General features: G+C 38.2%; 1 protein-coding gene and 1 long non-coding RNA gene across 2 annotated transcripts; one reads left to right on the top strand and one right to left on the bottom strand.

The window, feature by feature from the left end:
• The first annotated feature begins 526 nt into the window (after nucleotides 1–526).
• Nucleotides 527–13386, top strand: LOC119021217 (serine/threonine-protein phosphatase 6 regulatory ankyrin repeat subunit C-like). Its single transcript, XM_037101346.1, has 28 exons — nucleotides 527–692; nucleotides 1414–1494; nucleotides 1739–1817; nucleotides 2015–2085; nucleotides 2208–2408; nucleotides 2696–2783; nucleotides 3174–3316; nucleotides 3438–3650; nucleotides 3782–3860; nucleotides 3976–4090; nucleotides 4560–4642; nucleotides 4762–4864; nucleotides 5378–5446; nucleotides 5634–5774; nucleotides 5904–5954; nucleotides 6135–6246; nucleotides 6355–6426; nucleotides 6543–6744; nucleotides 6925–7012; nucleotides 7741–7858; nucleotides 8001–8220; nucleotides 8385–8472; nucleotides 8582–8665; nucleotides 9068–9213; nucleotides 9464–9546; nucleotides 9893–9975; nucleotides 10649–10740; nucleotides 10836–13386. Exons 1-28 carry the CDS (start codon nucleotides 666–668, stop codon nucleotides 11009–11011), a joined length of 3108 nt encoding a protein of 1035 aa, XP_036957241.1. The 5' UTR covers nucleotides 527–665; the 3' UTR covers nucleotides 11012–13386.
• Nucleotides 13387–13656: 270 nt separating this feature from the next.
• Nucleotides 13657–15378, bottom strand: LOC119021242. The gene is made up of 3 exons (XR_005075504.1): nucleotides 15217–15378; nucleotides 13787–14044; nucleotides 13657–13668 (listed from the first exon to the last, which is right to left on the bottom strand). It is a non-coding gene; the product is annotated as an uncharacterized LOC119021242 (long non-coding RNA).
• Nucleotides 15379–17698: the final 2320 nt, after the last annotated feature.

Raw genomic sequence — 17698 nt, 5'->3', positions numbered from 1 at the left:
TTGTGATGACAGTCCAGTTTATTGCACATTTACACTGCAGTGTAGTTTTCATCATATTTTCAAATAAATAAATAAAATAAAATCTACATCAAATAAATGTGTTTGAGTTAAATTTAGCACCCAATAAACACCTTACTCTGAATTTAAATGAATTAGAAATATAAAGTGGTATGAGTTTCAGATGTGTTCTTGAGTAAAAGTACTTTAAAACTTTCCATCACTCACTCTAACCTTATTTATTTATCTGTTTATCCATTCATTTATTTATTAATTCATTGCCATTGCCACAACTTTTCCAGTGGAGCCCATTTTAATCAATCAAAATAAGGCTTATTGTCTTTGTTTGTTGATCCACTAAGATGAAATTTTGTCTTTTTCACAATAAAGTAATACCTCGACTTATTTATTAAGCACATTTATTAGATTTAATCAATGTGAACACAGTAAAGAACTTTAATGCGAGACAAATTTGAGACACGTTCACGTTGATGCCTCCAAATCACGTTTCTTTAACCTCTCTCGCGATATTCAGGCAACTAACTACACATCACATATATCACAGCAGCTACTAAGCTGAGGCTAGGCTAACAAGCTGCTACAGAGTGACATGTAAATGTCAAATCTACACTCAGTCTCAATGAAGGAGCTTCCAGAGTGATTGGGACATGGAGTTAAGAAAACTCAAGGACCAGGTAGTGAATAAAGCTTTCCGTGTCGTCTTTAGATAACTAACAGTACTCCTCACCGGCTCTACAAACAGCAGGCTAATTATGTTAGCGAGCAAAGTTTGCTACAAAGCTAGTTAATGTTACAAATTCACTGTCGTGCAAAGCTAGACCGAGTTTCAGTTTGATGTTTGATGTTTGATGTTTGAGCTGTGTAATGCACATAGCACTGGGGTCACTGGGCTTTTCTTGGTACATGACGTCCAAACCCTGACAATCAAGCAATCATCAATCTGTAAATTGACCCACATTTCTCTAAAGCATAGCTTTATTTGCTGACCGTTAGCTGTGGATGGCCTATATTGATGAGTCATGTTTTAATTTTCCTAGAAAAAAACATCTTGACTTTAACAAAAAGTTTTGCATGATAGTAATATAGTCTCTTTGTTTCGTCCAGTCAAAAACAAATGCCAGTACAATAAAAATGCATTGAATTTCACGTGATTTCATTAGCTTAAGTGCAGCAGATTGCATACACCAATTAATTAATTTCCATCAAGCCAATCGAATCATTGACATTACTGTAAATGCACAGAGAAGTGATTGTTACTCCCTTTTGGTACCTCAGCAAAGTAATGAATCTATTAATTAACTGTAAAGGTTTCAACAAGTTTTCTTGTTTAGTTGAAAATGCTTTAATGTAATTGTCATCATGTTCTTTATCTGTTGTACATGTCAAATCTTTTAGTCTCCATTGGTCCAGGCTATATTCAGCCGCAACGCAGAGGAAGTGACATTTTTGTTGAACCATGAAGATGTCAATTCACTGGTAATATTATCACACATTAACTCTGAAAACATGCAGGTATATGCAACTTGTGTTATCAAATGTCCATGCTTTGTAATCTGGGTCAAATGTGTATTGAGCTTGCAAAAACATTTGAGCTATGTCTCTCCCGTAATTTTTTTAAATTCAGCCATGTATGAGTTTCTGGTTACTGCCAGGTTGTCAAGCTGTTGTCAAAATCTGTGACAGCATATTTCTGTGTCTTATTGTTCTTTGTTTTGTTCAGGACCAAGAACAAAGCACACCACTTCATGCTGCTGCTTATTTGGGCGATGTCCACACTATGGACCTGCTTATCGCTTCAGGTAGAAAAAACAACTTATTTCAATTAGAATATGTAACTAATTAGGACATTTGTTATCAACTACTATACATATGGTTGTATTTTCTTTATATCTTTTTTTTTTTTTAACAAATCAGTTTTTCTAGTTATTAATACAAGTCAAGTACAGAGGAACTTTCAATAAGAAAAGTCTATTCTTGCTTTTGTTTCCTTTTACAGGCGCTAATGTCAACGCCAAGGACCAGGGTCTGCTGACTCCTTTACATCGAGCAGCTGCCTCACAAAATCAAGTATATTCCTGTTTCATAACACTGCGGGAGAAACACTTTTCTAAGGATATCACCACCAGATTGTGATGTTAGGGTTAGGGTTACCTAACTTCCGTCTTCTTTGATTTTGTGCTTTTCCTCAGAGGGCTGTGGAGCTACTACTAAACCACGGCGCAGAGGTCAACACACGGGACAAGTTCTGGCACACACCTTTACACATGGCAGCTGCAAAGTGGGCTGCAGGCTGCGCTATGGCTCTGATACCACATGTGTGCAGCCTGGATGTTGCTGACAGGTCTGGGAGGACACCACTGCATCATGCAGCGCACAGTGGCCATGGAGAGGTAAACACAAGTCTTCATTCTGTTCAATGGTAGTGTCTAAATTTTTTGGTTTGCCGGTTACCATTTAAGTAAATAACACTGCTGTGAAGTAAATTTACTTCAGGAAGATGGTTAATGACTGAGGGACATGGTTTTTGAAGGTTTGAGAAGCATTTGTCTAAAACTATGTTAATCTAGTTTAGTTCAAGATCTGCACCTCCATACAACCAAACTATAACCAGAGCCCTGTTTAAAAAAAAATATGTTTATAATTGACACTAGCTGACCCAATTGTTATGTTTCTGCAGATGGTGAATTTGCTCCTGAGCAAAGGTGCCAACCTGAGTGCCAAAGACAAAAAAGAAAGGCAGGCAATCCATTGGGCAGCATACCTTGGTAAGTGGTGTCATACAGTGTATATTTTTACCCAGATTATAGACTTTCTATATAGGACACACTAATATACATCAAGAAACAATGAATTACAAACTAAAAAAGATGCAACAAATACCAGATAATTGAAAAAAAAAGACAAATACATGTATAAAAAAACACACAGATATTATTTGTGACAACAGTATGAGATTGGCTTGGCTTATCAACTCAGCCTCAGTCTGTTTAAATTAAACCAAAAAAAGTGTCATAACAAGGTAAAAATCTGCTGAATATCATGTTAAATTGTTTCGCTAACTATGCTGCAGTTTGCAACAGGCCCGCAGGAGAGATTGGTGTGTGATGTGCATGCACTCACAGATTTTCTTAGTAACTGTGGATCCTTCCTTTCAGGACATGTGGAGGTCGTGAAGCTGCTGCTTTCTCACAGTGCTGATGTGATGTCCAAGGACAAACGAGGTTACACTCCGCTTCATGCTGCAGCTGCCAGTGGACAGTTAGACGTGGTCAAATATCTGATGAGACTGGTTGTAGAGGTAAAGTGTCTCATAGCTGCCATGGATTATATATTCTGCAGATCATGTGAAGTGCAACCTTGACCAGATGTGATTCATTTCCTACACATCAGTTGAGAAGAACTCCTCTGTCTCCCATCAGATTGATGAACCCAACGCTTTTGGGAGCACGGCTCTCCACATGGCCTGTTACACAGGGCAGGACAGTGTGGCCACTGAGCTGGTGAACTGTGGGGCAAACATCAATCAGGCCAACCACCACGGCAGCACGCCGCTGCATCTGGCTGCCGCCTCCTCCAGCGGGGTGCTGTGTCTCGAGCTGCTCATCAACAATGGTGCTGATGTCAACGTGCAGGTAAAGAACTTATTTTTAATAAGTGGTTTTGTTGCTTGACTGTAGTGATTGATCAGAGGATCAGATATGCAGATAATGAGGATTTGCGTCATAATTTTTACTGAACATGTATAATGTTCGCTGTTTAACAGAATAAAGAAGGGAAGAGCCCTTTGCATATGGCTGCCATGCACGGGCGCTTTACAGGCTCACAGATTATCATCCAAAATGGTAATGTAAATTACAGAAAGTATTTACATTATCTACAGCAATTTCTTCCAAGCATGTCCTCCACTGAAACCTTTCCTCCTTTTGAAGTCATGCCTCCTCCTCCCTCTGGATACAGGTGCAGAGATCGACTGCGTTGACATTTATGGAAACACTCCTCTTCATGTTGCTGCCAGATATGGTCAGGAGCTGCTCATCAGCACTCTGCTGACAAATGGTGCTGACAAGGCCAGGTAACCTGAATTTGTGCACTCATACTAAAGGATGAGTCCATTAGTATAATCTAGCTGCAATGATACATGATGTTTCCTATCTGAATAGAACTGGGATTACAATCTCATTCTGTCATGTCAGCAATGATACTCGGGGAAACTCAAAAAAATGCACTGTAACCCTAACTAATTAAACCCTAATACACACACACACACACACACACACACACACACACACACACACACACACACACACACACACGTACAAACTCAGTTATGACATATTATCCGATTAGTTTCTGCTTCACATCGACAGATAATGCAAACTCACTGTCAATGCTTTCATACCCAAACCAACAAATTCCCTTGTAGTTGGAAACATTTAAAAGCATTAAAAACAAATTAGCTTGAGTTAATTTCAATCATCATCAAAATAAACTGTTCTGTTTTCACACACTTAAGTAAATGATCCTTGTTATGATCTCTACAGACCAGGGATTCATGGGATGCTTCCACTGCATTTGGCGGCGCTCTACGGATTTCCAGACTGTTGTCGAAAGTTTCTGTCTAATGGTGAGAATCTGAGGGAGGCTGAGCTCCACTATTTATTAATTAGTTAAACTGATCTAATTCACTGATTTATAAAAAGTTTCCTCCTAACAAAGAGCTCTTGTATGCTGTGTATCGTTCAGGCCAGTTTTACATCATGTCGTCTCAATCATTGCCGGTTGGGTTTGATATAAATGTTGTAGACGAACACGGGAGGACATGTCTGCATGCAGCTGCCTCTGGAGGGTGAGTTATAACACATGCGCACGCGCACACACACACACACACACACACACACACACACACACACACACACACACACACAATTGAATTTATTGCTGTATTCCTACTTTTTGACTACATGTATACATTTATAAACCATTAAATTGTTTGTCAACTGATCATTGTTAAAAATATTTAACTATTTTCCCACTATGTTTCCAGAGAGTATTATTATTGTATTTGTGTCTAAATATTGACACTATTTAAGGATATTCTTCAATTTGCTGTGGAAATGATAATTCTACATATTTTCTGTTGGATTTTGGTCATCATCACATCCATTAAATAGGTCAAATCTTGTTTTTCTACTATTGAAACCTGTATTTTTGTTAATATATTTTCAGAACGTATTTGATACACCATCAGTTTTTTCATTTAAAACTTTCGGAAGTATTATTCAAGGTTTTATTGCTAGTTGTTTGCATCAAGTGTGATGCCATCAATTGAAACACTGACTTTTTATTTTTCTCATGACAGAAACATTGAATGTCTGAACCTGTTGTTGAGTAGTGAAGCTGAACTGGATGTCAAAGATAATTTGGGAAGGTAAGCAGGCCTGTATTAACCTTGGGATTTTAGAAGCTTGTGTTTTATTTGCTCTTGTAGTGCAGATGCAAATTTAGAAATTGATCTGGTAACACCAAGCTAGTGCTGAATAGTTGGAGCTTTGGAGAACTGAACTCTGCTCCTGTGTACACTTGATATCACAGCTGTCTCTTGTTGTACCATGCAGATCTCCTTTGCACTATGCTGCCGCTAATGGGAACAGCCAATGCACCATCTCCCTGGTGAGAGCAGGCGCTGAGGTCAACGAGCCGGACCTGACAGGCTGCAGCCCTCTGCACTACGCTGCTGCTTCACACACCTTTTGTGGGTGAGTGAGCATTTACAGTCATCGTCGTGCTTTATTGCTTTTAATCACAGGACAACATCCTGTGAACTTTTCTTTAATGAAAATCCTGACTTTGTGTTTAAAAGTGCCCTTTAAAAACTCTTTTTACAGAGGGGAAACAAACTCTGACTACAGTGAAGAGAAGGAACATGAAGCCTCTTTGTAAGTCACATATTGTTCATGATGAAGTAGATGGAGAAGTAGAAACTTTTATCTTTATACATTAGATGTAATTAGAGTTATGGTAGAAATATGTTTTGATACAGGTTTCTTTGATGACATTTTGTTTCTTGAATAATAATACCCAGACACTTTTTCTTATTCTCTGCTCTGTGTGTTCAGGTGTTTAGACTTCTTGCTCGACAACGGGGCAAACCCGACTCTGAAGAACAGTAAGGGCTACAGTGCCGTCCACTATGCAGCAGCTTATGGGAACAAACAGCACCTGGAACTGGTCAGTGGTTTCTTTTCATTTAGAGGCTTTGATTTTGACATAGAATATTCTTGTGTATAGATTGCATCTAGATGAAGTTTTCTGTTTTTTCCTCTCTTACTATTGCAGCTCCTTGAGATTTCTTTCAACTGTCTAGAAGAGGTTGAAAGTAATATTCCAGTCAGTCCTTTGCACTTAGCTGTGAGTAGCACATGAATACAATATGTGAATATACTGAAAATAAATATGACTTAAATGTACACCACGCATTTACATGCCTTTTGACTCTACTGTTTTTATGCGTTCTGCCACTACAGGCGTACTATGGTCACTGTGAGGCACTGCGTCTGCTCTCTGAGACATTAGTGAGTCTGGATGTGCGCGACATTGAAGGCAGAACTGCCCTCTACCTGGCTGCTCAGAGAGGATTTGCCCCATGTGTGGAAGTGCTGCTGAAACATGAAGCCTCCTACACACTGAAGGAGCACAAGCACAAGTGGACGGCTCTCCATGCTGCAGGTGTGTGTGTGTGTGTGTGTGTTGGATGTTCAAGGATAGGATACAATCACACAGTATAATTCAATTTTAGAGTTGTGTTGATAGAATAAACTTAAAATGTTTATGGTTCAGAAATAACCCTTTGTGAAACTGATATTTTTTTACTTAATCATTTCCTTTTACTCTCTTTCCTCTGTGCAGCTGCTGAGGGCCAAATGGACTGTCTGCTTTTACTGGTCAACAGGGAACAAAGTGCCGACATCATCGACAGTCCAGATACACAGGGACAGTGAGTCACTGAAAATTTTATACTCTCATCTGTTGTTAATTATTGATAAGGTAAACACCTGATGAGCACAGCTTTTACATACAATACTGTTGATATAAAACTTAGAACATGACAGAATGTATAACATACAGTTTGTTGACGTCAAGATGGGAACATATTAGAAACATTTACTTGCACAAGACTTTCAGGAATTTTCTGGCTAAAGCGGTGACAATGGTAATACTGATACTATTATTTGTATGTCACCTTACAAACAAGAAATGCAGCTCAAAGTGCTTTACAACAAGGGAATTACATACACAAAGTGCTTCACATAAACAAATTTCAATGTACATTAAAACAGATATGATACCATTATTAATGTAAAATAAAAATAGAATAAATTTAAAATGTGTTATATCCATTGGTTACCACAGTAACAGAAAAAGCAAAGCAAGTAACAGGTCAGAGATAAATTAATAATATACTGTTAATATTGATATTGTATTTCATAAGTATTATAATACTGCTGATAAGAGATGGTTCCTGTTGGAGTGAGTACAATATTGACAGCTAATCTGGAAGCTAGATGTAATGTGATTATAAATGGTAATGTGATTATTTGATCTAATTTACTTGCTTGTCCTTTTTCTGAAATCTGCTGATATATAACGTAGTCAGGTGACAGTACTTTTTGAGAAGTATCCTCACTGCATTCAATTCCTGTTTTTGTTGTTTGTTGTTTACAGGACGGCTCTCATGCTGGCAGCTCTGGGCCGTCACACGGACTGTGTCCACATCCTGTTGGAGAAAGGAGCGAATGCTGACGCTGCAGACAAAAAGGGCTTCACAGCTTTACACAGAGCTGTAAGTGTATTTGCTGTGTTCATAAGTCCTCACTTTATTGAGTGCACTTAATTATGTCATGGGTACGTTCCATTTGAAGACCCAGGATGTTCCAGATGTATTGTTTCCCTCTCACATCATATGTCGTGTCCTCCTCCTGCAGGCCATGTTGGGCAGTGAGGACTGCGTATCTGCTCTGTTGGAACATGGAGCCTCTGCTCTGTGTAGAGACTCTCAGGGAAGAACCCCGCTGCACCTCACAGCATCCCTCGGCCACACGGAGCTACTCCGAACTCTGCTTATAGCTGCTATGAAAGCTGATCCGCTGGACTCCATATTGGACTACAGAGGCTGCACGCCCACACACTGGGCTGCCTACCATGGTAAGACAAGACATGGGGAATCAATGTCAAATTTAGCCATTTACAAAAAGAAATAAGTTTAGTGCTGAAAAAAGCAAACATGAGTATGAATACAGATTAAACATGTGTGGTATAATTTTAGCCAAAGATTTCAATACTAATCATTTGTCTGTCTGTGTCTGTAGGACATGAAGGATGTTTACAAATTTTACTTGAAAACAAACTTTTTAGCAACCAGGAAGGAAATCACTTCACCCCATTGCACTGTGCTCTGTGAGTACCATAATAAATATAAATCCTCCTCATACAGTTCATATGTTTATCAGATATTTAGAACATTATGTCTAATGTGGACCTTCAAAATTGTATTCCTTTTACTCAGAGTTAATGGACACGATGTTGCTGCTGAACTTCTAGTGAAGACTGTTGGCCCTCAAGTTGTTAATGTTAGTGATGCCAAAGGAAGGTGAGTTCTGCTCAGAGCTGAGTTATGATAACAAATGTATTCCATGTGCAGTGCAAGTATTGATCGGTCTATGAGTGTTTTAAAGGTAGAATTTTTAAGATTAAATAAAGTTGGGTATCACTTTATAAGCAATGAATGTGAATATGCAATTTCATAATTCCTGTAACAGCTCAAAAGGATTATTGCCATCCATCTGGTCCGGGATTTCCCTCAAATTCATTTTCATTCAAATGTTTGCTTACTCTGATGTAGAATCTTGTCGTACCTTTAAGAATTGGAAAAGTTTAAGAAACCAACAAAGATCGTGATGTTTCCTTATATAACTCGCAGAAACTGGACCGTATTTTCATAGTCCAGTAGCCCATCCTGTTTGTTCACATGTATGTTTATGTGTGTGTGCAGGACTCCGCTGCATGCAGCTGCTCATTCAGGAAGTGTTGCTGGGGTCCAGCTGGTCCTGGCCCAGGGAGCAGAAGTCAATGCTGTAGACCATCGTGGATGCTCTGCTCTGATGGTGGCTGCCGACTGTGGACAGACGATGGCTGTTGGTATGTCACTTAAATTCTTGTGGTCAGATCGAGACCAGCTAAACCTCATGTGTTTGTATCTTTATGACAAAACCTATTGATTAATGCATCGGTTTTGTTGTTTTGACCCTCACAGTCCTCATGAATGGTTGCTTTTTAATACACTGTATAAATCTGTTGTCATGTTGTAGTGATTTAAAGTTGATCCACATGGAAACACCTGCTTGTCACGTTCGATGTGAAAAATGTTCCCTTATTTTCTGCATTTCAGAGTTCTTGCTGCACAAAGCGAAGCCAGACCTGACCCTGGTGGATGTCAATAATAACACTGCCCTTCACTTAGCCTGCAGCAAGGTCACATACACACACACACAAATGCATGTACTGTAGGCATGCAGTGGCACAATAACTTTTGCATGCCTGTACCTTCCAAAATATGATAAAACCTGCTGATGGTGTTAAAAATGTAATCAAACACATTGTTTTGTCTGTCATATCACACCCTATTATTATATTATTAATTATGTTTGTAATATAATATTATTCAACTGTGTAGAGTTTACAAAATTACATTTAAACAAACATTTTAATTTCATTTTCAGCTACAACTTATCATATTGATGATTTACGACATGTTTAGGCCGTTTGTTGGTTTTGCTTAAGCACATTATCATTAAGTACTGTGTATTTTATCTTGCAGGGTCATGAGATGTGTGCCCTATTGATCCTGGGAGAGATCAACGACTCATCCCTCATAAATGCAACAAACAGCGCTCTCCAAATGTGAGTTGTCTTAAAGCACTTCCATTAACCTACATTCATAATAATACACACAGCTCTCAATCTTTGCTTTCGTTACGCATCCAATGTAGTATCTGGAATAAAGTATGGATGCATGATATATATAATGGCCTGACACAGGGAAAAATATATAATTGGTATTGGTGTAATTCTAGCCAATAAATGAAGCCAATCTTCTGGAGCAAAATTTCTTTCAATGACATAACCAGTGTAACATTTACTAACTCTGGCATGGCAGGTAGCTGTTTGCACATTTAGAATTTGTTTGCAATCCACCAATAATTACTGAGAGGAAGGATGACAAGCACAGCATGCTGTTGTGGTGTTCATGACATCAAACTGCTGCAGTAGAGCCACCCAGAGTAGGCTAGAGAGCCAAAGATGTTGTTGGTGCAAAGGTTTTTTACAGTTTCAGAGGAAGGCTACATGATTGGGTTTGCAATAGATGTTCTGAAGGGTTCTGAAAGGAGTGAAAAAGTCTAAAAATGAAACATCAAATCTTATTAGAGCTATGGAATACTAAATAATACATTTTTGCTCATCGCATCTCATGTAATTATTGTTTTTTATTATGGAATAGAAATGGTATGTTTGGTACTTTAACAAGCTATGATTGATGTGACGAAATCTTTTCTGTAATTTATCTCTCTTGCAGGCCCCTTCACATTGCAGCAAGGAAAGGCCTGGCGACTGTAGTGCAGGTGTTACTGAGCAGAGGAGCAGCAGTCATGGCTGTGGATGAGGAAGGTAAGCAGGAATAATGATAATAAAACAGCCTGGGACTTCCTGCCAAGCATAAAATGACACAGTGGGTTCACTCTTTCCTTGCTGACCGTCTGCAGGCCACACACCGGCTCTGGCCTGTGCTCCTAACAAGAACGTTGCAGACTGTCTGGCCCTCATCCTATCCACCATGAAGCCTTTCCCTCCCAGAGAGGCCAGCAACGGGAAAGCCTCCCACTTCAACCCCATCCTGAAGAACTGTGGTATTGCTGGTAGTAACCTGTGTCATGCCTAAATCAGGGTCTCCGCGGGTTCCACGGGGTGTTTAACAGAGTGAAATTTCATCCCAGTGTCGCCCAAAGTCTCCACACATATCCACACACACGTGCCAGACTCTAGGAACATGTGTGGTCATGCAAAGCTCCCTCTCACGTGTGTCATATGCAGCTGCATGTACACTTTGTTCTCATGCACCAGTAGAGTTGCTTCTCTAAAATCTAGTCTTACACATCGCTAATATTAGCAGACCTCTTAGAATATCCTCTAAGTTCACTTTAGCACCTATATATTGTTTTAATAATGTACTAACCTTTAGAAGTGAATGGAAGTTTTAACATGAGCACACTACACTTGCATCTCCACTTGAATCTCGTCAGCTTCATTTCTTAACTCTTTAACCACCAAAGCCTGAAATTTCTGTCTTCTTCCTTAGCTGATACAAGTGCAGGAATACTTGTGATGATTGTGTGTGTAACTTGCGTACGGGTGTGTGAGTGTCAGAATTATTTTGCATATCAGATATTGCTTCTTATTATACGTGTTCTTAAATATCTAACAGGTGCTGTAAACCTTTTATGCAATTTATAAGACTCTATTTTCTTATCCTGCCCAGAGTGTAGCAGACACTACATTAATATCATCCAAATATTATCATGATATACAGGAGTTACATTTCAGTTTAGTTAAGTCACAAGCATGTGTATAATAGTAATGGTATAGTTTAAAACGTCTAGTGTATATATAGTTCTTAAAATGAAGTTAACGTTCTAGTTATTTTATCTTAAAAATCCCACATTATTGAGTAGTAACCTCAGGTCAGTGTGTACTGTACTGTCAATACAATAATAGCACATTTTGAGCTGGATGTTACATAAAACAAAAGTTTTAACACAGGAAAAAAAATATTTCAGGCTTTGAGCATAAAAGTCTTGCGTCCTCAGTAAATGTTGCGTTTCTCTACATCTGCAACTCAAGATTCTTTTAACTTTTGTTTAAGCAGTAGATTCTTTTTTTCTACATTAATGGTGCAATATATAAGAATTGACCGTGTGTTGAATTCATACTCGACACGTATATGGGGCAGCATATCGCCAAAGTAACCACTAGCTCAGTTAGCTGTGCAGCTACCAGTCAGGACTAGGAGCTTTTGACCCTGATGGTTAGCATGCTGACATCCATAGATAATCTTTGCAACACAGTACACAAACCTCAAAACTGTTTTCATGTTCTATTGACAATTTATTTAATTTTTTTTAATGTTTTCAACTCAACTTCTGTCATATTGCACCTTAAGGTGCTCATAGCATGTTCTGAGAGTCCAAGGTGACATATTTAAATTGATTGTTTTTTATGAACAGGTCTCCAAAAGTCTAAAATCCAAGGATGTTTAATTTACAACGAGCAAATTCCTCACATTTAAGAGGACATTTCACTGAATACTTGGTTTGATGGTCAGTGCATTTTAAGTTGACTAATCTGTTGATTCAGTACTTCATATCAACATATCTGTGACTCTAATGTTTTTAGTGTGCAGTTAAATGAAGTGAAACAACCTACATCTAATTCATTCATCACCATTAACCATCTCTCTGAAACACTATACACTGAATGCATTGGGGGTTTTTTTTAAGTGTTTTTCTGCTCTTGTTCTGTCCAGAGAAAATATCTCCTGTCGCCACATTTTCTTCATTATTGACCAGTTTTTTTTCTGACATTTTAATAAATACATTTCAAGTAAAACTTCAGCATAATTTGCGATTATACCAACAGAAATGTGTGGTATTATTATACGTTTATATAGCGACAGTTCTTCCACTCGAATGAGCACAATACACCTGTACTGGTACAAAGCTGTCACTGCCTCTCTCTCCTTAAAGATCAAGCTTTTATAAATGGACGTGTGCGTTAAATGTTTATCTTTTTGTAATTTGAAAGCACACACAGACTTTGATATTAATCCCTTTTCCTTATAGTCTCCCCCCATCAATACCTGCTGTACTCTTAAAATGGCTTTAAACGATTTGCACTCTGACATGAAAGTTTACATTTTACAGTAGGGTATCCTTCTTCTGTTTATGCAATTTGAAAGTGCATTTTACAAATTGAGTTTTGAAGTAATTATAGAAACCAGTTCAGTTGGAGCATGCCCTTCCTAGTTATACTTGGATGACAGAAAGTGGTTTGACATTTCTAAACACAAGTTGCAGTGAAATGTTCTGAATCATGTTTGTTTGTAGGGATTGTTCTGTTTCAGCCTTCCATGTGAACAAACGGTGTGTCTTCGGTACATCCTGCTGAGATTTCAGGATGTAACTCCTAACTTGAATACTCTGTGTGGTTTAATTGTGGATGGCATTCATATGAGAGAAAATAAAGTTGCTACCATCTGAAGGGTTTTTGCAGCTTTTTCTTTCATTTCTCATTTGAGTTCCACGCTGAACATATTAACTAATTGATGCTTAAATTAACAATAAGACAATTACTGTCCCTGTTCTGTTTACTTTCTGTCATAAAACCTGATATTTGCTGACATCAATATTTACATAATAATCATTTAAATCAAGCACCAGAAGCTGAGTTTCTTGTCCTTTGTCTCCTCCTCCTGTAGACTCTGAGCCTCCTCATCCTCACTTCTGTGCTTTTGCTGCTCCTGCTCTTTTCAATGGAGAGCTCCTGAAAACAGTAAAGAGAGTGAATATTTATTTCACATTTGAAGGCTGATTCTGAAACAAGCTTTTAGAATCCAGAAAGCCATTATTCCAAAGAGGCATTTTTATGTGGAGCAGCACACCTGAACTTGGATGTTTTCAATAATGAGAAGCTTTAGCTCCTCCTGCTTTGCTGGCATTCATCATCAGAACATGTTTTCTCCCCAGGCACAGCTTCTCCTTATTCTCCCTCTCAGACAGCTCCTTATTGAACTCCTCCTCTGGAGCATTGAACTTGTCGATGCTCTGGTCCAGTTCAGTCTGTTTGCAGTCTAGCAGCGATGAAATGAGGAGATGCTCCTCTGTGTGTGCACTAAGTTCAGCTCTGATGCTGCTGATTGCTTTGAAAATAGATAAAGACCATTTTCAATGCCAAACAAAGTATGTTCTGCAAAACCTAACATTATAAAATCACATACTGCAAGCATAAGCATTTAAGGATATTTATTAAAATGAAATGTCTCAATAAAGTGATGAAAAACAGTTCAAATTAAAGTTACTTTTAAAGATGCTACATCTGCAGAGGTGGGAAATGTCATTATACTTATACATTCACTCAGATTTACTGCAGCATTTGTAGCAAAATTGTAGAAATGGCTCTCCCAGCTTTTGATGTTTAGTGATGGGTTTTTTTTTTTTAATGATGTATTTTTGGTTGATTTTGCCTGGTTTTTGACAACATATAAAATATCTACAAGAGCAATATATCAAACTTATAATTATATAAGTCGAATATAGAATTATAAAGGGCTGTAACCAGGATTTTAGAAATACTGAGGTATAATTGCAGAGGTCCGAACATAAGCAAAGTTTCAGCGGTTGGGTCCATGAAGAAATGTGTATTTGTAACTGACACTGTGTGTGTGTGTGTGTGTGTGTGTGTGTGCATATATATGTATGTGTGTATGTATGTATGTATGTATGTATGTGTGTGTATATGTATGTATGTGTGTATATAAATATTCTGATTGTAACATGGACACATCAGGCAAAAGGGGGATTTCTTGCAGGATTATCATTTTATAAGCAGTCTACATCATTCTACTCTGTAAAATCTGCTATAATCTGATTTAATAATGTGTTTTTCGAAAGGTAAACCAAAAGTAAACCAACTGTATTAAGTCCTGAGAACTCGGTGCAGTGATTTGAATAACATATTAAACCAGAAATGAGACAAATACACAGAATACATTCTGTGCAGGCTACAGTGAGCCTGCATATTGTGTGTATGAACTACTTTAGCTGCTCAAAATGACCTTCTAGATGCTGACATACATACTGAGACATTATAAAACACAACACATGGAGTCTGTTAGCTAACTGTGCTGTACTCAGATATTAGGCTGTAACAATGCTAGTATTACAAGTTAACATTACACAGCTCGATAATGGCGTCATGCTAACACTCTCCAACAGACACACACATTAGCAAACCTGTCAGTAAAAACATGACGATTAAATGACTCAGACGTCTTTTTAAGATTGCTCTAGTGTCGGTTTCGTATGTCCTTACCCCTTAATAAAGGCAGCTGAGCCGCTGCTAACATGTTTACCAAACCTTGCACTGCATCTCCAACAACTTTAAAGTCAGCTAGCTAGCTAGTACCAGAGTGAAAAGTCCCTCAAGCATTTATACAGGCACCCACAGTTTTGGAGGGAAATGCGCTAACTTCACGCGGGAAACGAGTGAGACCGCCCATTTTGGCACGCACTACCTGCATTTGTCAGAAAATCTGTGGGCGGGACTTATTTTGTACAGGATTGTGAAATGCTCTTTAGCCCAATTGGTAGAGCAGGCATCCAGTGAACAGGCTTTCACCCTGGGTTTGAGCAAACCTGTCAAGTTTCGGATTTGAAAATAAGGGAAATTTTCCGCCGCCCACCGCAAACAGTCCCACCACCCCAACTAAGCTCCAATGTCCCTTACATTTTAAGACAGGTGTACAAGAAAGCTAAAATCACCACTTGTCAACCACTTACAAACTACATTTGGCTTTATGCACAGCTGCACTACTTCTTGAACTCCTTTGTCTCCTGTCTACCATTATTGGACAAACTGATTAATCCAGGTGTGTCTGATTATTGTTGTTGTGACTACTGAGATCATGGCAGACAGAAGACAAAGGAGCTAGCTGAAATTCAGGAAGTAGTGCAACTGCGCATAAAGCCAGTGACAAGCCTACCTCTGTTGACATTGACATGCTGTTAACATTCGTTATAGCCTAAATGAAAACACTGAAGTGTATATATGAAGAGCATTTATTTAAGGCTTATTTGCATATTTTCTGTTCATTTAAGATTGCTTTTCTTTTACAATTTTTTTTCATTTCACATAACTTTACTCTTTTAGTGACTTGTTGTACACATTTGTTGCAGACTTTGCATTCTTTAATACTGTTTTGGAAGGAGTGTATTTGTGGGCTGGGCCAGAGTGGTTAATTTTACATGAGAGTAGAGCGCAAACAGTTCTGTTGTCTAATGACATCCTATTCTGTGGCAGTTACAAATCCTACAAAATGCGTGACTGTTCCCCACCCTGCTCCTCTTCAGAAAAGTAAATCCCACTGATTGCAGTAGTTATATGAAGGTTTTGGGTTTTTTGGCGGGAGGAGTGCCTTCTCTGTCATGGTGTCCATCATCCATCTCTGTTTTTTTTTTTGTTTTTTTTCTCGCGTTGTCACTCATCATCTGACGTCACACACTAACCTCATGACAGCTGCCACCTACAGCACCTGTAGTAGGCTACTGCAGGTGGCAGTTATTTTGAGGCTAGTGACAAAGCTCAGATTGGGAATGTGGTTTTTTTTGTTGTTGTTTTTTTTTACTCCGCCCGGGCCCGGGGTATTATTATTTTTTAATAACGCAGGTTAAAATACAGGAGATTTACGGGAAAATATTAATACGGGAGGACGGCGGGAAAGAAGGGTAAAACATGGGACTTTCCTGGCTAAAACGAAGCTTATGTGTATAATTCCTCACATCATCTTTCTCCCTCTGTCGTCTCATTAGAGTCTGTCGTCCTCCACTGACCACTGTTCTATTTTATTAAGAATTCTTAAGACATTAACAGCGCTATAGATAATTTCTGTTCAGTATTATACAAAAACAAGCATAATTTACACTCAATATCTAGTGAGCAGATTGTTTTAGGAAAGCAACGTAAGCAGTAAAACTGCTTGATTATCTTTTATTGATTAATACTTTTCCTGCGTTTAATGGTTTATTTGATATTCCATAGCTTTGTGTGTAGATGCTGCACTTGTTCAGTCAACAAAAGCAACAACAGTAACCTCTGTGAACCAGTAGAGGGAAACCTAACACCTGATACTGATGATGAATCTGGTGTCAGCTGTCATTAAAGGAACAGGTCATGATCAGAATGTCAACATACAGGAAGCTTTCATGAACTGCTGATGTCACATGACTGACTGACAGGTTTTGAATACAGAACAATAAAGCAACTAAATTAAAGCCTGATTAAAATAATTTTGACATTATTTACATTATTACTAAAAGACAGAATTAACATGTATTTGTTGTTATGATCAGATGAAAAAAATACAAAAACATTATTCACATAATTAAATATTTTCATACTCAAACACTTAAATCACATGTGTGAATATGCTCATAAAATGACAATTTGGTCTTTTAGATGCCAAATCAACATTTTTAGAATAGACAGACTAAAAAATCAAAACATTTTATCTTCAAAACATCAACTTTTCTCTTCTAAGAAACTATCAAACATATATGAAACATAAAAGTCAGACAGCTCGACTTGTGATCATAGAACTTGAGTCACAGTACATAACCTTTGTTCAATCAGTGCTTCCACAGTGACACAAATGAAGAAAACATTCAGAGACTTATAATGGGAAGGTGATTGTGAGCTGCTAAGAAGTAAATATGAAAGTAATAAGAAGAGTTTATAATTTTGACTCTAATCTATTTTTACATGCATGAAGACTCCAATCACAACAGCTGAGAAGCAA

The sequence above is a fragment of the Acanthopagrus latus genome, chromosome 6, assembly GCF_904848185.1.
Source record: "Acanthopagrus latus isolate v.2019 chromosome 6, fAcaLat1.1, whole genome shotgun sequence".
Lineage (NCBI taxonomy): Eukaryota > Metazoa > Chordata > Actinopteri > Spariformes > Sparidae > Acanthopagrus > Acanthopagrus latus.
The sequence above is the reverse complement of the archived record's forward strand: the minus strand, read 5'-3'. Positions and strand labels throughout refer to the sequence as shown.